General features: G+C 39.7%; 1 protein-coding gene across 2 annotated transcripts in view; it reads left to right on the forward strand.

Moving 5' to 3' along the window:
* LOC131982369 (transcription factor COE3-like) overlaps nt 1-22979 on the forward strand; it is a 184599-nt gene that overhangs the window by 137997 nt on the left and 23623 nt on the right. For both annotated transcript variants that reach the window (XM_059346995.1, XM_059346996.1), the window contains one exon: nt 15920-16008. In XM_059346995.1, the coding sequence (XP_059202978.1) occupies nt 15920-16008 (89 nt within the window). The remainder of the gene's footprint in view (nt 1-15919; nt 16009-22979) is intronic.

The raw sequence follows: 22979 nt of genomic DNA on the forward strand, positions 1-22979 counted from the left end.
GTGTCAGTGAGTGTTGTTAGTGTATGCAGATGAAATGTTTCTCTGATTGATGGAAACAACAAACTGGTGGCAGCGTCTGAGCCGACAGGTGGCTCATCACAATGTCGACACTTTCTGCTAATCCTCCAAGTCTTCTTCTTCTTCTTCTCCTCCCGCTGCTTCCTGCCAGCACGGCGGCCATATTGTGCACGCACATCGCCAGTTCATCTGATTTACACTTCCATGTTTAAAAGAGGAGCGCTCGGCGTGCCAGCAGCACGCTGTCTTCTGCTCATGAATGTGAAATGAGACGAGACTTTAAATACTAAACGGTGAGCTGAAGATAATGAAGAGGAGAAGACTGATGTCATTTCCTTCAGAGAAAACACACAAACACACAAACAAAAACACACACACAGCCGTCTACATCAGGATGCTCTATTTTTATTAAAAAACTCTTTATTTACTGAGGAAAATACACATCTGTGAGTGTTTTCTGTGTTTTTAGACTCGTCCAGGTCTCAGCAGGTCAGTCTGGATAAATGTTCCCCAAAAACCAAAAGTTTCTAGCTATTTGTAGTTTTCTGTTTGTGTAATTTGTAGTTTTTTTGCAGTTTTCTGGCTGTCCATGTTTGTAGTTTTCTGGTTGGGCAAGTTTGTAGTTTTTGTGGGTTTTGTATTTTTTGTATTTTTCTGGTTTTGCAGGTTTGTAGTTTTTGCGATTTCTTGGTTGTGTAATTTGTAGTTTTTTGTAGTTCTCTTGCTGTCCAGGTTTGTAGTTTTTGCAGTTTTTTGGTTGTGCAGGTTTGTAGTTTTTGTGGTTTTTGTAGTTTTTTGGTTGTGCAGGTTTGGAGTTTTGGGTTTTTTGTAGTTTTTTGTAGTTTTCTGGTTGTGCAGGTTTGTGGTTTTTGTAGTTTTTTGGTTGTGCAGGTTTTGTAGTTTTCTGGTTGTGTGATTTGTAGTCTTTTGTAGTTTTCTGGTGGTGCAGGTTTGTAGTTTTGGGTTTTTTTGTAGTTTTTTGTAGTTTTCTGGTTGTGCAGGTTTGTGGTTTTTGTAGTTTTTTGGTTGTGCAGGTTTGTGGTTTTTGTAGTTTTTTGGTTGTGCAGGTTTTGTAGTCTTTTGTAGTTTTCTGGTGGTGCAGGTTTGTAGTTTTGGGGTTTTTAGTAGTTTTTTGTAGTTTTCTGGTTGTGCAGGTTTGTGGTTTTTGTAGTTTTTTGGTTGTGCAGGTTTGTGGTTTTTGTAGTTTTTTGGTTGTGCAGGTTTTGTAGTCTTTTGTAGTTTTCTGGTGGTGCAGGTTTTGTAGTTTTTGTAGTTTTCTGGTTGTGCAGATAAACGTGCAGTTAATTATGCAGATAATTATGCAGTTAAACATTGCGTCTCAGTTGCAGATAAAGTTGCATGTGGAGGTGCAGCAGGAGGTGCAGCAGGAGGTGAAGTGGCGAGCAGTCAGTTTTTTCCGAGTGTTTTCCCAGAATGCCTTGCTCTCTTCCTCTCTGTAGCTTAAAGCAGCTTCAGGATTTGATCCGCCGGCTTCGCTCTGAAAAATTGGCCGAAGGCAGAAAGAGTCAGCAGAATGACAAGAAGGTAGAGAGATACAGAGGAGCTGCACCTGAGACTGGCTGAGCAGCACAGTATATACTGATGCAGTACAAGTACACACACTACTACAGACACGCTGTATACTGATGGAGCTACGAGGAGTACACACAGTACTGATACTTCTTATTTAACAGCTGCTCTCTTCTCTCCGTCAGAAGCTTTCACAGGTTTCTGTCTCTGGAAAACTAAACATCCAGAAAATGAACCTAAAGTCACAAACAGCCTGGAGATATTCTACTGCTTTGTAGTTTTTACTATATTTGTTTTGTAGTTTTGCAGGTTGTAGTTTTCTGTATGTGCAGGTTTTGTGGTTTTTGTAGTTTTCTGGGTGTGAAGGTTTCTAGTGTTTGTAGTTTTCTGGTTGCGCAGGTAGTTTGTATAGTTTCTCTGGTTCTGTGGTGTTATCTATAGGTTTGCAGGTTTTTGTAGTTTAATTAGTTGTTCAGGTTTGTAGTTTTTTTTTTTCTTTTTCTGGTTGTGCAATTTGTAGTTTTTGTAGTTTTTTGGTTTTGGGGGTTTTGTAGTTTCTTTGGTTCTGTAGTGCTATGTTTGCAGGTTTTTGTAGTTTTATTATTTATGCAGATTTGTAGATATCTTGTTGAGCAGGTTTTGTCATTTTTGGAGTTCTCTGGTTGTGCAGTTTGTAGTTTTTTGTCACTTGCTAGTTGCAAAGATTTTGTAGTTTTTTAGTTGTGCAGGTTCTGTGGTATTTGTAGTTCTCTGGTTGTTTGGTTTGTTGTATTTGTAGTTCTCTGGTTGTTTGGTTTTTGGTATTTGTAGTTCTCTGGTTGTTTAGTTTGTGGTATTTGTAGTTCTCTGGTTGTTTGGTTTTTGGTATTTGTAGTTCTCTGGTTGTTTAGTTTGTGGTATTTGTAGTTCTCTGGTTGTTTGGTTTTTGGTATTTGTAGTTCTCTGGTTGTTTGGTTTGTGGTATTTGTAGTTCTCTGGTTGTTTGGTTTGTGGTTTTTGTAGTTTTCTGCAGGTTTCATCAGCTCCTGGTGTTGGAGGAGCCGGCGGTGCTGCTGGTCCACACCTCCAGGCTTCTAATGCACCGATCAATGCAGCCTGCGGGGGGGCTGAGGGGTGAGGAGGGGTGAGGAGGTGGGGGAGGAGGTGAGGAGGAGGAGGAGGGAGGAGGTGGTGATGTGGGATCGATGGGTGCTGAGTTATTGCGGCGCTCGGCCACTGATTTTTAGAGAGCTGTGTTTTCCCAGGAAAGTCAATACCTCCAGGCTCCTCTCATTAATTTCAACCCCCAACACCTCCCCCTGCTCCCCCCACCTCCCCCTCCTCCTGCAGCTGCACCAGGGGATCTGCAGCCCCGCAGAGGGAGATCAGGGGGGAGGAGGAGGAGGAGGAGGAGGAGGAGGAGGAGGGAGAGAAACTGAGATGATGGAAGTCAGAGAATCAGAGAATCAGACAACAAGACGAAGAGGAGGAGAGGAGATGAAGTCAGACTGAGGAGAGAACAGAGGAGGAGGAGGAGAAGGAGGAGGAGAAGGAGCAGCAGCAGCAGGAGGAGGAGGAGGAGCAGGAGGAGGAGGAGGAGGAGGATAATGTGGTTCCTGGTTTAGAAAACAGACAGAAGGAAAATATTGATTCTTAATATGGAGATCATGTTTGCAGCAGATTATTGATGTGGACGCCCAGCGGACCGTACCACTCTGTCCCAGTCCTCCCAGTCTGTCCCAGTCTGTCCCAGTCTGTCCCAGTCCCCCCAGTCTGTCCCAGTCCTCCCAGTCTTTCTGAGCCCAACTTTAACTGGTGCTGTTTGTTTGTTGTGCAGCGCTGATTTGTAGTGTTTTTGTCTGTTCAGATTTCTAGTTTTCTGTTTGTTCAGATTTGAAGTTTTTTGCAAGTTTCTGATTTTGCAAATGTGTAGTTTTTTTCTGTGCAGATCTGTGGTTTTTTGTAGTTTTGGTCTGTGCATAGTTGTAGTTTTTTGCAAATTTCTGATTTTGCAGATATGAAGGGTTTTTTCTGTGCAGATTTGTAGTTTTTTGTAGTTTCCTGTTTGTGCAGGTTTGTAATTTTTGCAGTTTTTGTCAGTGCAGATTTGAAGATTGCTGTAGTTTTCTGTTTGTTCAGATTTGTTGTTTTTTGCAAGTTTCTGGTTTTGCAGATTTGTAGTTTTTTGTCAGTGCAGATTCATAGTTTTTTTGCATTTTTTTTGTTTGTGCAGACTAGTAGTTTTATTTTGGTGTTTTGGTCTGTGCATAGTTTTTTGCAATTTTCTGGTTCTGCAGATTTGTAGTTTTTGCAGCTCGTGTGTTCAGTGAGTTTAATATAAATAATGTGCAAAACACAGAGAATAATTCTTCATAATGCAGCCTGAACATGATGTTTGTGGCTCAGATTTCACCTCCTTATCGGGACCCTCTGAGGGGAGGGGGAGGGGGGAGGGGGGGCAGGTCTGGACTTGTCTGGACCCCCCAGGGAGGAGGTGTTGCTCACAGTAAAGACAGATGACATCATATCTGTTAGACGCCACGTGGACAAAAGTTAATGGACACTGAAGCTGCAGACAGATGTGACGGTGACATCAGACTGTGAAACAGATGTTTAACCTGACCCTGTTCATTCCTATGAAAGCTCTGTCACTGATGTATTCATTTAGTTTTTTTAAACTCTGTCATGAAGCAATCACACACACACACACACACACACACACACACGGAGAGAAGGAGGTCTGTTGGATCCTGGAGGGAAATATTGTTATTAAAAACACAGATGAGCTGATGGAGGTCAAAGGTCAGACCTCATATGTCGTAATTGTTTAACAGAACAGATTCTTCTTCTTCTTCTCCTCTTGTGTTTTTGTGGCTCCACAGTGTTGCATTGTGGGAGTTGGTGTCCCTGAGGGTCGCTCAGTGAGAATAAAGACACGTCGTTGTTTTATTAAAGAACTGAAGTGATTCAGAGTTATTGATTATTCTCTAGATGGAACAATGGAAGATTCTTTAGAGTTGAAAATCAAATGGATTTGGGAGAAATTTGGTGCCTTAATGATAAAAAATAACCTCACGAGAAAAATTGAACACATGCAAAATGACTTAAAATGATGCAAAGTTCCCCTAAAAGAATACAAGATGACAAAAAAGGTGCAAAATAGCCCCAAAAAAAGGAATTAAAGAATGCAAAATGAACACAAAAAACTGCAAAGAGCATGCAAAAAATGTTTTAAATATGATACAAAATGACAAGACACAAAGCATAACCAGCTGTAATACAACACAAGATGAAAAATAACCACAAAAAATAATGCAAAACTACCGCAAACCATGATGAATGTTTCAGTCAGTGACCTGTCTGATGGATCAGGTGTCTCAGAGTCTCACCTGCAGCAGCTGGTTGACACTAACAGCCGAGACTAGAGAGACTAGAGAGACTAGAGAGACTAGAGAGACTAGAGACTCCTGATCAATCAGAGGAGTCACTAACACCTCCTGCTCCTCGTCCTCCTCCGATCAATACTCATAGAAATTTCATGAAGTTTAATCTGTGATTGACAGCTGGACTCTGAGGTTTCAGAGCTGAGGGGTCCAGGATCAACAACAACAACAACAATAGAGAGAAAATTATAAACATGTCAAATATAATAAATATATAAATTAATTAATAAATAAAGTATAGGCCAACAAAAAACAACAATAGTAATAATATTAATAATAATAATAATAATAATAAATACTTTGTAAAAAAAAAAAATGAGCCAACAACAATTATAGATAAATACAATTATTTAAAAATGTATACACACACAATAAAACAATAACAATAAAAACAGTGATAATCATAATAAAAATAATGATAAATAAATACATAAAAATAGACTGACAATAATAAATAAATATATAAAAAATAGACCTAGCACAAAAACAGTAATAATAATAATAATAATTAACAATAAATAAAGTAAAAATGAGGCTGTTTGTTCAGTTTGTATGAGCCTGCATTTATAGGACTTGAAAGCCTCTAAAATTGTTTGTCAATTATTATTATTATTATTATTAGTAGTAGTATTGCTGTAGTCGACAATAAACATTTCAGCAAAAATTTCACAAACTCAGTAATTATTGAGTGTGCTTGAAAAAGCACAATATCTACTATTCACCGGATCATCCTGGATTTTATTCTTCCGTTTCTTCTGTGACAAGTGTGCTATGACTTTTCTAAGGGTTTTAGCAAACGGTTTTCAAATTATTCGGCAAAAACACGCCAAAAAAAATCCCCCCAATGTAACCCTATGGAGAGGCTAGAGTGATGACATCATCACTAGAGAGGAGAGGGAGAGAGAAACTGCGCTCCAGGCCGCAGATACCACTCTACAGAAATAATTTATAGAGATAAACGTAGTAAAATGTGTCTTCTTCCTCACATTGGTCTGGTAAAGCTGTCAGAGTTATAGTTTAGGCGTAAAAAGTTCAAATTGTAATTTCTAATTGTAATTTAATAATATATGGTCGAGAGTCGAGCACGCTCCAAATTTCTTCAGAAATGTTTTAGATATTATTTTGTCTTTCTTTCGTGACATTAAAAAGTTTAGAATCGAACTCTCCTGAAGTCGTCAGAAAACACAGAAAGTCAAATATTCTGGTCCTGTTGAGTTCTTCTGTCCGACCCGAGTCGGCCCCGACCCGGTCGCCACGGTGACGGCGAGGTGTGATGATGTGGTTGGCGGTCAGGAAGCGAGCGCAGCGCAGCGTTTCCTCCTCTGATCTGCTGCTGCTGCTCTTTTAATAGACAGAAGACAGAAGTGTGCTGGCCGCCGGGGGATCCTGCTCTCTGCAGACACGTTTCACATATCAAAGAGCGCCGCGGCGGCGGCGAGCAGCACCGCCGCGCTCCACTTAGGACGGCGGGGACTAATGTCGGGTAATTAGCTGTTTCTGCAGGGGCACTTTGGGCCGCGACTCCAGAAAATAATAACTTCTCAGGTGGGGGGCCTATTTCTTAGAGGCACTCTCTAATCAGGAGGAGGTAATTATTCTCTGATTAACGGATCTCGCTCTAATGACTCGCCTCGTTGCGTCACTACTCTCCGAGGAGGAAGAGGAGGAGGAGGAGGAGGAGGAGGAGGAGGAGGACACCATCACCTGAGACCAGTCAGATATTAGATAATAACTCGTCATTTCTCTGGTTTTATCCTAATAGAAAGACTCAAAGCAGCCGACTGAGATTCAGCCTCATAATAATAATAATAATTATAATAATTATTCTGCTGCAGAGAAAATTCAAGAAACATTTCTGGATTTCTGAGATTAAAGTTGAGAAATGTAGCTTCAAAAAACACAATTTACAAGAAAAAAACCTCAGTTTGAGAGTAAATTTCTTCTCTTTCTGCGTCATAAATCATTGATCTCTTTGGGCCGCTGCACACTGTAAAAAATGCTTGTGGAAATTACAGTAAAATTGTCAAATTGCATCAGAAATAAGGTGTAAAATAAAAACTTTATATCACCGTGTTCCCCCGACGACACGACACGTTCACCTGAGACCAGTCAGATATTAGATAATAACTCGTCATTTCTCTGGTTTTATTCTCATGAAAAGACTCAAAGCAGCAACGATCCGACTGAGATTCAGTCTCATAATAATAATCATAATTATAATAAATCTGCTGCAGAGAAAATTCAAGAAACATTTCTGAATTTCTGAGATCAAAGTTGAAAAATGTTGCTTCAAAAAACGTTAATAAATCTGTGATTTCTTTGGGCCGCTGTACACTGTAAATAATTGTGTGGAAATGACAGTAAAATTGTCAAATTGCATCAGAAATAGGGTGTAAAATAAAAATTATATATCACCGTAGTAGATGCTTTTAATTGCCGAGAAAAAAAACACAAAATTATGAGAAAAAACTGAATATTCTCTGAAATTCTAAGTTGAGAAATGTAGCCACAAGAAACTCAAGAGTTGCAAGAAAAAAACCTCAGTTTGAGAGTAAATTTCTTCTCTTTCTGAGTCATAAATCATTGATCTCTTTGGGCCGCTGAACACTGTAAAAAATGCTTGTGGAAATTACAGTAAAATTGTCAAATTGCATCAGAAATAAATCAAAAATAAAAACTTGATATCACCGTAGTAGATGCTTTTAATTGCTGTAAATCAAATAATAGCACAAAAGTTTTAAACTGTAGAAAACAAACCGTCTCTGAGATTATAAACTCTAATTATAATATTACCAGAAATTCTAGTCTTATATTTATGAGAAAGGAACTCAGATATTCTGAAAGTAAAGACATTTACAAGAAACAACTCAGATATTCACTAATTCTGCTTTTTACCACTTTAATCTGATAATTTACTTTAAAAATGTCCCAACTATGTGATTTAATAATCTCAGTGAATATCCTAGTTGTTTCTTGTAAATCTATGATTTTTTCTCATAATTTTGTGTCTTTTTTTCTCCTTAATTTACCACTTTAATCCGACCAATTTCTTTTAAAAATCCCACATATCTATGAGTTTATAATCTGTTGTTCGTTGTTAATATTCCTCTTTAATCTCAGATTATTAGATCAGTTTTCTGTCAGTCTGAGCTGCTTCAGAGCTGAAATATAGAATAAAAATCACGTTGGTATTGAAGATAAATCTGCAGTTAACAAACTGAACGCAGCGTTAGTTGCTGTTGTTGTTGTTGTTGCTGTTGTTGCTGTTGTTGCTGTTGTTGTTGTTGTTGTTGTTGTTGTTGTTGTTGCTGTGTCTCAGCTCTCTGCTGACTGAGAGCTGAGGAGAATGTGAGCGGATCAATAATCCGTCCTGGTGTTCTGACGCCAGTCGGCCACTTGACAGGCAGCAAAACAAATCAGGGTCCACTTAAACCCCTCCCCCCCCCCTTCCCCCCCTCCTCCCCCCCCCGGAGGAAGTGAGCGTTGCCGCGGGCAGCGAGGCCAAACGCCGCTCTGACCCGCATCAATCAGGCAGCCGGGGCAGATGGGAAATTGCAGCACATGTCGGCGTGTCGGGGGAGCGAGGCGAGCCGGAGAGTCTATTTAGATGATCAGAGTGATTCGGCGGCGCGGCGCCTCGTGACTTCGCCTTCCGCCGCCACATCACGCCGAAGGTGAGCCGGGAGACGGGGAGTCCCCATAAGAGCATATTTCATCTCCGGATGGTAAATATGTACCGAGCAGCGGCGTGGAAACACAGATCCTCGCTCCGCCGCAAATGGAAAAGAGCGAGAGATAAATAAATGTAAACAGTTGATGTAAACAGAAGCTCAGTGGACGTAAACAGCAGGAAGCTCTGAGAGGTAATGAGCCTGCAGAGAGGTCCCCGTAAACCTGCTGCGTCCCCGTAAACCTGCTGCGTCCCCGCAGACCCACGGAGCCTCCGAGCCGCAACATCAGGAGGAGACGTCCACTAGTTGTTGTTGTTCTTCTTCTCTGCTGCAGGTTCATCATAAAGACGTTTATAACACGTGGAAAACACTCAGAATCAAGTCAGGAATCCAGGAGGAGATCAGCTTATACAGGCTGAGGTTACAGACATGCTTTAAAGAGAAGAAAATCTGATTTTCTCAGATTAAAGTCATACATTTACAAAAAACAACTCAGATAATCATGACCTGCACAAACTACAAAGAACTACAAATCTGCAGAACTAAAAATTTGAAAAAAAACTACAAATATGCACAAACAAAAACTACAAATCTGTACAAATAGGAAGCTACACAACTCTACTAATCTGCAAAAACTGCATAAAAACGAGAAAACTGCACAAACAAAAACTACAAAAATCTACTAATTTACAAAAACTAAAACAAACAACACACCTCACAGTGTCAGGTTACAGTCATGCTTTCATGAGAAAGAATCAGATTTTCTGAGATTAAAATCATAAATATACAAGAAACAACTCAGATATTCATGACCTGCACAAGCTACAAAAAACTACAAATCACAGAAACCTACAAATCTGCACAAACAAAAACTACAAAAATCTACAAATCTGCAAAACTAGAAAATTGCATAAAACTACAAATCTGCACAAACAAAAAAATCAAAATTTGCAGCTGCTGTCAGGCGGAGACGTCCACCTCTTCTTCTTCTTCTTCTTCTTCTCCTGCAGGTTGAACACAAAAAACACATTTATACGACGTGTAAAACACTCAGAATCAAGTCATGAATCCAGGAGAAGATCAGTTTGTATAGGCTGAGGTTACAGTCATGCTTCAAAGAGAAAAAAAACAGATAAAAGAGATTAAAGTCATAAATTTACAACAAACAACTCAGATATTCTCAACCTGCACAAACTACAAAAAAACTACAAATCTGCAAAACCAGAAATTTTGCCAAAAACTACGAATCTGCACAAACAAAAACTCAAAATCTGCACAAACAGAAAGCTACATAACTCTACAAATCTACAAAACTGCATAAAAACTACAAAACTGCACAAAAAACTACAAATCTGCAAAACTAGAAAATTTGCATAAAAATTACAAATCACAGAAAACTACAAATCTGCATAGAAAAAAATTAAAACAAACAAAACACCTCACACAGACTCAGTCATGCTTTAATGAGAAAAAATATCAGATTTTCTGAGATTAAAGTCATAAATTCACAAGAAACAACTCAGATATTCACCGAGATTGTAAAAGCTAAAATTTTTGAGAGAAAAAACAGACATTCTCAGTTCAGTTTCACATCGATCGTCTGCTGTCTGAGCAGTTTTACAGTTTTTATGTGACTGTGTCCGTGTTTCTAATGTGACTCTGCCTTCCATTATTTATTATTTTATTTTATTCTCCTCTAAAGCTTCTCTGATTCTGAATCAGTCGCATGTTTCTGACCTGCTGCGTCTCCTCGACTCCTCTCAAGCTGAAAACAAATTAGTTTAACATGGAACCACCTCCTCATTTATCTCCCTCTCTCTCCCTCTCTCTCTCTCTCCCTCTCTCTCTCTCTCTCTCTCTCTCACTCTCTCTCTCTCCTTCTCCCTCTTTCTCCTTCTCTCTCTCTCTCTCTCTCTCTCTCTCTCTCTGGTGACAGTTCAGGTTATAAGAATAAAACATTAACATGTACTTGAATGCACCATGAAGTCCCTGTCGGTGCTCACACACTTTACCATAAATTACAGTATAGAGGAGCAACAGATTTTAAAGATAAAAAAACCTGCTCAGACTTTCTCTCTCTCTCTCTCTCTCTCTCTCTCTCCTCTCCCTCCCTCCCTCCTCCTCTCTCCTTCTCCTCTCCTCCCTCCTCCTCCTCCTCCCTCTCTCTTCAGTCACTTAGCCTCTAATATCGTCTCGGCGCTCCGATCAGCAGGACGCCAACCAACCGTTTGATCACTTTCAGCGAGCGGAGAGAGAGAAGAAGAGAGAGAAGAGAGGGAGCGATAAATACTTGATTAAATATATAAAGAATCCCCCCTCCTCCTCCTCCTCCTCTGCTGCTCCTCACCTCTGAATTATCTCCCTCTGCTCCTTTTCTGATTTATAAAAAACATCAGACGGAGAGAGAGAAAACGACGGCGGCGGCGAGACAAAAACCAGAGAGAGAGAAAAATCAATACAAATTACGATGGAGAAAGTGGCACTGATGCCTGGAATTGCAGCATATGTTTACACTAAATCAGGCAATCTGTCTTCATATGGGGCTGTAATGCAGCGGGGGGGCGGCAGGGGGGGCGGGGGGGTAGCGGGGGGGGTCAGGGTTCGCGCTGCCAGCCGCCGCTCTCCAATTACTGCTGCGAATCGATTGGCTGGGAGCGGAGCGCCGGCCTGCAGCAGCCAATGAGGCGCTGGGGTCAAAGGGCAGCACGTTTTAATAAGACGCAGTAATGGGATTAATTTCTACACGCTGTCCAGAGGTTCATTAAACGCCTCGCTCTTTGTTTCCTCTCCTCCTCCTCCTCATCAGGAGGAGCTGATCTCTCTCCTCCTGAGGAGCATCAAGTCATATTACTCCTCCACTTCTCAGCAGAGTTTAAACTGTGACCAAGCAGAATGACTCAGGGGTTAAAAAGTCACGTTTCTCTTCACTGCTGAAGCTCTTCACTTTATCTTTTTCAGATTTTTGAGTGTGCTTGAAAAATCCACCGGGCTTGATTTTATTTTGTGTTATTTTTCTCTCTCTCCCCTCACAGAAACCTACATAAAAACTACAAATCTGCAAAACTAGAAAACTGCATAAAAACTACAAATCTGCACAAACAAAAACTACAAATCTGCACAGACAAAAAACTACAAAAACCTACAAGTCTGCAAAACTAGAAAACTGCAAAAAAAAAAAAAACTTAAAATCTGCAAAACTAGAAAACTGCATAAAAACTAAAAATCTGCACAAACAAAAGCTACAAAAAACTTTTGCGTGCTTGCTTGCAAAAGCACACTAATTGTTTCCACCGGGCTTATTTCTTGTTCTTCTTCTTCCGTTTCTTCCGTGTTGTTTTTTGGTCTCACAAACACTAAAAAGGTATCAAATGGACCGGCTCGGCCATGACAAGTGTGCTATGACTTTTCTAAGGGTTTCAGCAAACGGTTTTCAAATTATTCGGCAAAAACATGGCAAAAAATCCCCCATATGTAACCCTATGGAGAGGCTAGAGTGATGACATCATCACTAGAGTGGAGAGGGAAACTCGAGGCCGCAGATATCACTCTGCAGAAATAATTCATCCATAGAAACGTAGGAAAATGTTGTTAATTTTGTCTTTTTTTGGACATTTTATCATTTTTTTGTGCCACTTTTGGTAACTTTATGCCTTATTTGGTAATTTTTCATCTGTTTTTTGTTAATTTTATGTGTTTTTTGGTAATTTTGTATTTCTTTTTGGTGCTCATTTTAGGCCTTTTTGGTTATTATGTGTTTGGGATGATGTCAGTCATCAGTAGTAGCCAGTTCATTGTTCATTGTACAGTTCATTCAGTGAGTCTGGAGCTCACTAGGATAATCACAGCCTCATGAAACTTTACAACCACAAACTAGAGACCTGGAGCATTCAGAGGACGTGAAGCTTTCATAGGTTTATTGACAATATTTCGGTTTTTCAGCAGTTTGTAGAACAGAAGTGCTCATCATCCAATCACTGAAAATACAGGAATGACCAAAGTTTTTAACCCAAATCTCAGCATGGATTCTTCTCTGTTGTTCCAAAGCTCTTTATATATTGATCTTATATTCTGGAGGGTTTTTATCACCATTTTTATCCATCTTCGATATGAATAAAATTGCATTATTCAGCATCAAATGTGTGTAACAAATGGTGTCAACCCAGAAATTGCTGCCACAACTTGTGGGACCCAGTTGAACCTGGACTGGACTTTAGAAACCGTCTAATGAACCTGATGTGTCTCTTTATATAAATGTTTTATTCTCGATGGATAGATAATAATCTTTCAGTTTGTTGTCAGTCTGGAAATCAAACTGGATGTTTTGTTTAACTTTAGACTCAGAAATGTTACGGTTCTGTAGAGTTCTGGGACTATTTACTCCTGAAATCACTTTAGAACCTGTGAACTGAGTGTAAATGGTTGTTTTATTGAATTTCAGCATTTACCATAATGCACTTGAATGCACCATGAAGTCCCTGTTGGCGCTCACACACTACCGTACATAACAGTATAGAAAAGACCTACTCAGACTTTCCTCTCTCTCTCCCTCTCTCTCTTTCTCTCTCGCTCTGTCTCTCTCTCTGAGTGTAAATGGTTGTTTTCTTAAATTGCAGCGTTTACAATAATGCACCTGAATGCACCATGAAGTCCCTGTTGGCGCTCACAGTACCTACCGTATACATACCGTACATTACAGTATAGAGGAGCAACAGATTTTAAAGAAAAAAAACCTGCTCAGACTTTCCTCTCTCTTTCTCTCTCGCTCTGTCTCTCTCTCTGAGTGTAAATGGTTGTTTTATTGAATTGTAGCATTTACAATAATGCACCTGAATGCACCATGAAGTCCCTGTTGGCGCTCATACATTTTACCGTACATTACCGTGTACGAGCAAAAATGTTTCCTCCCCTCTCTCTCTCTCTCTCTCTCTCTCTCTCTCTCTCTCTCTCTCTCTCTCTCTCTCTCTCTCTCCCTCTCTCTTTCTCTCTCTCTCTCTTTCTCTCTCTCTCTCTCTGAGTGTAAACGGTCGTTTTATTGAATTGCAGCGTTTCCCATAATGCCTTTCACTTGTTTTATAAGTTGTCCGTGTGTTTGATTGCTGCTCTGTTATCTCGTTCATCCTCCGCCGCGCTGCGAGCCCAAAAAGTCTCTTTGGGACGGTCCGATGAAAGGCTGTTCTAGTAATAGATTCCCTCTGTCCCCCCCCCCCCGCCCCGCCCCCCTTCCCCTGGTGGCGGTGGCGCTCTGTCACCCTTCACATCTCGTCCCCACCCAGCCGCTCTGAAAGCTTCTTTTTTCTCCTCTGAAACGCGCTCCGACAAATTTGATTTAGCTCCTGGCGGCGGCCCCGGTCCCGGGGAAGAAAACAAATATTGTTATAATGGTAATAACATCTATTTGGGAGCGGCGGCGACAAACGGCGGCGCGGGCCTTTTGAAGGAGAGCCCTCGGTTATAGAGAGACGCCTGATTCTTATTCATGAAAGCCGCGCTTATGCATATTAGCACAAACTAGCTATTCTACTCAGCGGCATTTGGAGTGTCAATCATCCTTACAGCCGACAAGAGCCAACGGTGACAAAAGCCGAGTGGCCGAGATCGGCTGACAAATTGTCCCCAAAGTCAAATTTGACAGGCTTTTATGATTAATGGGCTTGATTATGGAGAAGTATCTCCCCGAACTCATTTCCGGGTGTTTCTCCTCCGACGTAGAGGGAGGAGGAGAGGAGGAGGAGAGGAGGAGGAGGAGGAGGAGGAAAGGGAAGGAGGATTGAATTAGTGTTGAAAAGGCAGAGCGAGGACAGATGGAGTGGAGCTCTCACACTTAATAAGCAGCAGAGAGATAACAGAGATCAGCTGATCGCTGGTAACCACACGCAGCAGATCACCCAGAGGTCGAATATACACAAATAATAATACTAATAAATACATACATAATAATACTAATAAATACATACATAATAATACTAATAAATACATACATAATAATACTAATAAATACATAACAAACGGGGTGAAAAGAAATAGATAAAATAGGATAATAAGAAAAAAAGTATGTAAAACTAATACATAAAAAGGTACAAGAAGTAGATTAAATTAAGGAATAGGTAAATAGTTTTTAATCAACATGTATTGTCATGAAACATATGTGACAAAATATCTTGAAAATCATATTTTTGGCATATTATTTGTTGTCTGACTTGACCTGACCCCTCTGAAACCTGTTTTCTGTAAAATATCGCCAACAATCACAAAAAGGAGAATAGATGAATAAATAAATAAATAAATAAAAAAGGAGGGAAAATAATTGGATAAAATAGGATAATAAGAAAAAAGTATGTAAAACTGGTACATAAAAAGGTACAAGAAGTAGATTAAATTAAGGAATAGGTGATTAGGAAATAAAATAGATTGAAATCAACATTTATTGTCATGAATTATATGTGACAAAATATCTTCAACATCATATTTTTGGCTTATTATTTGTTTAAAGCTACAAATTTGCTTTATAGTATGACAGAATGTGTAATGTGTAAAATGAAAGTTGTCAATAAGTTTTAAGTTGAAGTGGAAGTGCTGTAAAGGGAAGTGTTAAACGGAGTTATTTTAGAGTTTGAAGTGTTGAAAGAAGTTGAATCAGAGAAAACAGATTAAACTTTAAAAGATCAAGAAGTTAATTCAGCGGATTTGTTGGTTGACAAGTTGCGTATTTGAAGTGAAAGACATGAAAGCAGTGGAAGTGTCAGTGACTGCTTTACAGTTAGAACATTATAAATCTTATTATACAGCTATTTTATTATTCAATTAACATTTTCAGTTATTTTTCCTGCAAAAATACAAATATTTTTTCCTCCTTTACCTCCTTCATTGTGAGGATTTTCTGTTTGTTTCTGTTTTGATGGTCACTTTGTATCTTTTTTTTTGTCTTTTTTGTGTTTTTTTGTCATTTTGTGTCTTTTTTGGTAATTTTGTGTCTTTTTTTAAGTCATCTTGTGTCTTTTTTCGTATTTTTTTTTTCTTTTTTGGTCATTTTGTGTCACTTTTTGGTCATTTTGTGTCTTTTTTAGGTCATTTTGTGTCTTTTTATGTCATTTTGTGTCTTTTCTGGTAATTTTCTTTCCCTTTTTTGTGCTTTATACTCCACCTCGCCCTCATTCAGAATTACTACAGATTTCTGTGCATCGTCTCCGTCTGATAAACACACGTGTGTGTGTGTGTGTGTGTGTGTGTGTGTGTGTGTGTGTGTGTGTGTGTATTAACTCCCTCCCTCTCTGTGTGCAGCGCTGAACGAGCCGACCATCGACTACGGCTTCCAGAGGTTACAGAAGGTGATCCCTCGCCACCCAGGAGACCCCGAGAGGTTACCTAAGGTCAGTCAGAGCGCCATTAAGGCAGCGCCGCCTGCTCAGGGGTCAGAGGTCAGGGGTCAGAGTCAAGGCCAGGCCCTGACCTCTGCTGTGATGTGCAGGTACGTCCCAGCATGCACCTGTCAGTCAGAGCGCTGGGAGGTTTAACAGGTTTCTCTGCTGCTTCCGTCTGAAGCTGTTTGTCCCTCTGAGGACGCCGTAGACCTGCAGCACCGTTCAGGTCCCTGCAGCACCGACGGGCCTGGTGGATCTGTTGGTTCTGTTGGTTCTGTTGGTTCTGCTCGTGCTCTGGTGTTTCTTGAGAACAGGAAACAGAAGTTTATTGGAGCGAATCCTGTTGCTGCATCATAAAAAACAAGAACATTACTCAAGTTCTATACACGGTTTAGTTCTGAGTTTCACTGAGTTCTTTCAGTTTCAGTCGAGACGACGTGAAATGAAGAAACTGAAGTGGAGATATCGTCGATGTCAAAGACATACTTGAAGTGTGTAAACTGAAAGCAGTCGAAGTGAAGTGTCTATGAACAGTTAAAGTGGTGGGGAATGTTTGAAGTGTCAGTTGAAGTGGAACTTATGAAAGGAGTTGAAGTGGAAGTCAAAATGAAAGTTCTCAATAAAATTTAAGTTGAAGTGGAAGTGCTGTAAAGAGAAGTGTTAAACTGAGTGATTTTAGAGGCAAAGTGATGAAAATGTCTTTCTTTTTGTGTCTTTTTTGGTCTTTTTGTGTCTTTTTGGTCATTTTGTGTCTTTTTTTTGGTCATTTTGTTTCTTTTTTTGGTCATTTTGTTTCTTTTTTTGGTCATTTTGTTTCTTTTTTGGTCATTTTGTTTCTTTTTTTGGTCATTTTGTTTCTTTTTTTGCTCATTTTGTGTCTTTTTTTGCTCATTTTGTGTCTTTTTCTATCTTTTTTGGTCTTTTTTTGCTCATTGTGTGTCTTTTTTGTGTGTTTTTTATTCATTGGTTTTTATTTCACATTGTCTGAAAGTATTTTATCTCAGACTTCATGATTGTATCCACATTTCCTTCAAACTCAGCCTGAGACGTTGTAGATTTGTACCACTTCAGCACGTCTCAGATCAGAACACTAATGAAAGTGTGTGTCTGCTGGTTGTTTGGCAGCAGGTCAGTGATCTGATGTGAGTTTTCTGAGCAGAAAGCAGCTGAAAAAGAAACACGTTTAAAGATCTATTACAGAAACAGCCGGCTGAGGAAACAGTGAAGGAAAGTGGCTGTGATTTCTTTTTAATGGTGCGAGAAAAAAAAAAAGCTGCTTTAAGATTTGTGTAGAAAAACATGAGGAGTGAAATCTGCCTGGTTCCAATATTCACCATCAGTATGCACACACACACACACACACACACACACACACAGAGCGGCCTGTTAGCATGAAGACGTGTGTGTGGCGGCGGCGGCTAACTGAAGCAGATTCTGTGAGGCAGCGAGCGGCGGCGGCGGCGGCGAGCGTCAGATGGGCTCTGACACTCCAAAGCAGCTGCCAAATTGAAACCATTTATCAAAATCTGACATCGGAGATCCAGTCACCAAAAAAGCAGTTTATTTGTAAATTGATACTAATAGTGAGCGCGCGTTGTCTGGCCCTTTGATGGCCTGATCTGCAGCCCTGCAGCCTGCTCAATATTTATTTATTCAAAGGAAACTCAATAAGACCGCACGCCGCTTTCCTCCCGGACACCAGGAAGAGAACCGCCGTCACGTGAGCAACACAGGCGTTAACTCGGCCTGTCACTTCTCCTTTGTTTTCACCTGGCGGAGGAGCAGGAGGAGCAGCAGCAGGAGGAGGAGGAGGAGGATGGAGAGAGATGTTTGGACGTTGGCGAGGCGGTTTGTGTTTTTAGACAGGCGTGGTGGCGGTGGCGGCTGGTGGCAGATTGATTCGTCGCAGCAGAGCGTCAGCTGGTGCATTATGGGAGAGCGGCGGCGGCGGCGGCGGCGGCAGGTGGTGATTGTTCACCTACAACACGGCGCTGAAATATGGAAACCAGGAGAGAAAAAACAAGCAGCTGATTCAGTCTGACGGAGGAGAAACTGAAGCTCAGAGACAGGGTTAGCTTAGCTTAGCATAATGAATGGAAACAAAGGGAAACTGTTAGCATAACTCAAGACTACTAATGGTTTTTATACCAATAATCACACCACCAACTTCTACCAATTGTATTTTAAATGGGATTAGCCTAGCCTAGCATAAAGAATGGAAACAAAGGGAAACTGTTAGCGTAGCTCAAATCCATCTCCAGCAAGCTAGCCAAATCACAAATTTATCAGCTGGTTTTGTTGACTGAAACCGCAGTTTAAAGTTTAGATTTACAGCTTTTTAAATAAGTTTAGCATAGCTTAGCATAATGAATGGAAACAAATGGAAACTGTTAGCATGACTCCAATCCACCTTCAGGTTTTTGGGATTTATCTTGTTGGAGCTTGTTAAACAATAAACACGACACCAACTTCTATCAATTGTATTCTAAATGGGATTAGCCTAGCTTAGCATAATGAATGGAAACAAAGGGAAACTGTTAGCGTAGGTCAAATCCAACAAGCTAACCACCAAGTCACAAACTAATCAATTAATTAATTGTTGGAGCTTGTTAGCCAATAAGCTCTTCACCATCTACCAGCTGGGTTTGTTGATTTACAGCTGTATGTTTAATAAGATTAGCCTAGCTTAGCATAAGGAATAGTAACAAAGGGAAACTGTTAGCATAACTCAAAACCACCTGAAGAGATTTACATCTTGTTGGAGCCAATAAACTCGTCATCATCTACCAGTTGGGAATCAGGATTTACAGGTGTTTAGATTCAAAGCTTTCAAATAAGTTTAGCGTAGCTTAGCATAAAGAATGGAAACAAAGGGAAACTGTTAGCATGACTTCAATCCACCTCCAACAAGTTAACCAAGTCACAAACTAATCAGCTGGGTTTTAGAGCCTGGATTTAAAGTCTAGATTAATTTCAAATAAGTTTAGCATGGCTTAGCATAAAGAATGGAAACAAAGGGAAACTGTTAGCGTAGGTCAAACTAATCAATTAATTAATTGTTGGAGCTTGTTAGCCAATAAACTCGTCACCATCTACCAGCTGGGTTTGTTGATTTACAGCTGTATGTTAAATGAGATTAGCCTAGCTTAGCATAAAGTCTGGAAACAGAGGGAAACTGTTAGCATGACTGAAATCCACCTTCAGTTTTTTGGATTCAAATCTTGTTGGAGCTTGTTAACCGCCAAACTCGCCTGTCCCGTTGCTGCAGGTGAAACAGACGAGTCAGAGACTAGAACGCCAAACATGGCCGTCGTGTTGCGTTCAGGGATTATTAATCCCCTCCGTCTGCATGAATGAGCAGATTTCCGCCTCTCATTGAGAATAATGAGCGATATTCACCTCACGAGGAGAACCTCAACTGGTTTCCCGTGACTAGAATTAACCCACGCGGCGCTCCGCCTGGTTATAATATCCCTCCGCCTGGTTATAATATCCCTCTGCCTGGTTATAACATCCCTCCTCCTGGTTATAATATCCCTCCGCCTGGTTATAACATCCCTCCTCCTGGTTATAATATCCCTCCTCCTGGTTATAATATCCCTCCTCCTGGTTATAACATCCCTCCGCCTGGTTATAACATCCCTCTGCCTGGTTATAACATCCCTCCTCCTGGTTATAACTTCCCTCCGCCTGGTTATAATATCCCTCCGCTGGTTTTAACACCCCTCCTCCTGGTTATAATATCCCTCCGCCTGGTTATAGCATCCCTCTGCCTGGTTATAATATCCCTCCTCCTGGTTATAACATCCCTCTGCCTGGTTATAACACCCCTCCGCCTGGTTATAATATCCCTCCGCCTGGTTATAACATCCCTCCACTGGTTATAACATCCCTCTGCCTGGTTATAACACCCCTCTGCCTGGTTATAATATCCCTCCGCCTGATAATCTGTAATCTGGAGGTCCGGCGCTGCTCCTCCATATTTTGTGGAGATCAGCAGCGTTGCAGTGTGCAGCTCCTGGTGATTTATCATTGTTAAGGCCTGTCTGATGGCTTCTCCTCCAGGGTCACTCTGATCCTCCTCGCCACGCCGAGCGCCGCCGCCCGGCCCCCGTAATTATCCCCCTAGAAACCAATGAAAAAAACAGAGGAGAGAGAGAGAATATGTCAAGAGATGGAGTGAAGGAGGGCAAGGTCACCAGAGAGGAGGAGAACCTCGGCTTATTGTTGTTTACATGATTTAACCTGCAGAAAGATGAATTATTAACACCCATTACACACACACACACACACACACACACACACACACACACAGATTATCTTTAATATGTCACACTCTTTATTTCATGTTTCTCTTTATTTCATGTTTGTGTTTTAAAGCAGCTACAAACCAAAACCTGGTCACTTTTTATTCAATTTAACTAAGCATGTTTATTAGTTTATTAAACATTCAGTTATGGTTACTGGAGGTTTTTATACAGTAAACAAGGGAGGAGGAGGAGGTGAAGGAGGAGAGGAGGAGGTAGGAAAAGACAGAAGGAGGTGAGGGTGGAGAGGAGGAGTAGGGAAAATATAGAAGGAGAGGGTAAGAAAAATGGATGATTAAAGGAGGTAAAGGAGGAGGAGAGGAAGAAGGGAAGGAGAAGAAGAGATATAGAGGGAGAGGAGGAGGTGAGGGAGGAGAGATGGAGGTAGGAAAAGACTGAAGGAGGTGAGGGAGGAGAAGAGGAGGAATAGAGGAAATAGGAAAGAAGAAGAGTAGATATAGAAGGAGAGGAAGAAAAGGGCGGTTAAAAGGAGGTAAAGGAGGAGGAGAGGGAGGAGAGGAGGAGAAGAGGAGATATAGAGGGAGAGGAGGAGGTAAGGGAGGAGAGGAGCAGGCAAAGGAGGAGTAGAGGAAGAATGGAAGGAGAAGAGGAGATATATAGAGAGAGGAGGAGGGAATAATTTATTTTTTTAAGAAGGAGAGAAGGATATAAAGGAGGAGAAAAGAGGAGAGAAGGAGGCAAAGAAAGCCAAGATGAGATCAAAAAGGGAGAAGAGGGGTAGGGAAAGAGAGGAGGAGTAGACAAAAGAGGAAAAAAGGAGAGTAGATATAGAAGGAGAAGGGAAGAAAAGGGAAGAGGAGGTGAAGGAGGAGAAGAGGAAGTCGGGAAGTAGAGAAAAGAGATATAGATATATAAAAATAGGAGAGAAGGAGGTGAAGGAGGAGAAGAGAAAGGAAAAGGAGGAGACAAGGGAGACCTCCTCCTCCTCCTCCTCCTCCTCTCAGAGTTGATTAGATCCTCAGAGGATGAAGCAGACAGAATCTTGTTTCTCTCCACCTGTAAACTCCCCGAAGCCTCCTGAGAGAGTGTGTGAGTGTGTGTGTGTGTGTGTGTGTGTGTGTGTGTGTGTTGTGTTCAGGTGTCTCCTGCTGTTTTCTTCTTCTTCTCTTGTATAAAATCAGACGTTCAGCTGCAGCTTTTCTCTCTTTTATTATCTCTGATCTCTGAATGAGGATTCATCCGCCACAGAAAGTAGTCCCACCAACAAACACAGACACTCATTATTATTATTATTATTATTATTATTATTATTATACACAAACATCTGAACTCCAACACGCATTTTTATTATTTTATAGTTTTATTTTATTCACTCTGGACTCGTTTTTATATAGAAGTGCTGCAACATTATGGAAATAATCAATCAATTAAACTGCAGATCAAAGAGCTTCACAGATGACTGACAAATAAATAGTAATTCATATTTTATATTTTGGAAAAGACAAAAAAAAACTATAACAGTTTGAGACTAGTGCACAAATATAAAACATAAAATTAAGTAGAGTTGAAATAAATGAAATAATGAACATTACAATTGAATTTAGGTAAAGCTATATATATAAAAAAAAATGAATTAATATTGTTATTTATTAATTATTATTATTATTATTATTATTAATAATAAAATAAAATGAAAAATGTGTATGAAATAAAATATAAAATCTGGAATAGAAACTAGATGAAACAGGTAAAAATGAAATAACTAGAATAAAATTAAATCAATAATAACACAATAAAAAACGATATGATAAAAATACAATTTAATATTTTAAAGCTATATAAAAAAATGAATGTATGAATTAATAATTATATTACTATTAGTAAAATATTACAATTAAGTAAAAAAAATATGTATGAAATAAAAATTGAAAGCTGGAATAAAAACTAGATAAAAATAAAATAACAAGAATAACATTAAATTAATAATAATAAAATAAAAAACGAGATAATAAAAAAACTGATAAATAAAATGCTAGTTTAATAATACATTTTTTAGATATTTGTTTTGTTTTTTGTCTCAGTTTGTTTTGTCTCTGTGAGCCAATTTTTAAAATATTTTTTATTTTTTTTAATAAACGTGCTGTCAGGTTTAACGGCTCAGAGATAAAACTATTTATTTGCGAGTTGATTTATGAATTAAATTATATTCTGATGCTGCGCCTCCTTTAACAAGTCTCTGAAGAAATATTAAAATAATAATAATAATAAAGTTACGGCCCCAGCTGGTGTTCACACATGATGAATTTATTTTTCTCGTATTAAATGATTTTTCATCTGACGGAGATTTTAAATTAATTCCTCCAACGTGCAGGAATGTGTTTTAATTTCCTGAATATTCTCACAGGAAGTCGTTAATCTTTGACCCAGCGTGAACTTTAAATCGGTCGACGAGCCAATCAGATTACAGTCTGTTTGTTTTCTGTTGCTATGGAGACGCTGCTCCATCTTAAAGGGCCAGCGCACCAATAAAAAGACAGAAAACAGCTGATAAAGTTTCTGTGTTTCCTCACAGGACAACAAATATAAATATATATTATATATTTTAAATTACATAAGTGTCTTTCATTGATATGTATATATTATATATAAATATTCTACTTTTTTGTCTTAAAATAATTTATAGATTTTTTAAAACACTTTTAGGTACTTAAG

Source organism: Centropristis striata, chromosome 12 (genome assembly GCF_030273125.1).
Source record: "Centropristis striata isolate RG_2023a ecotype Rhode Island chromosome 12, C.striata_1.0, whole genome shotgun sequence".
Lineage (NCBI taxonomy): Eukaryota > Metazoa > Chordata > Actinopteri > Perciformes > Serranidae > Centropristis > Centropristis striata.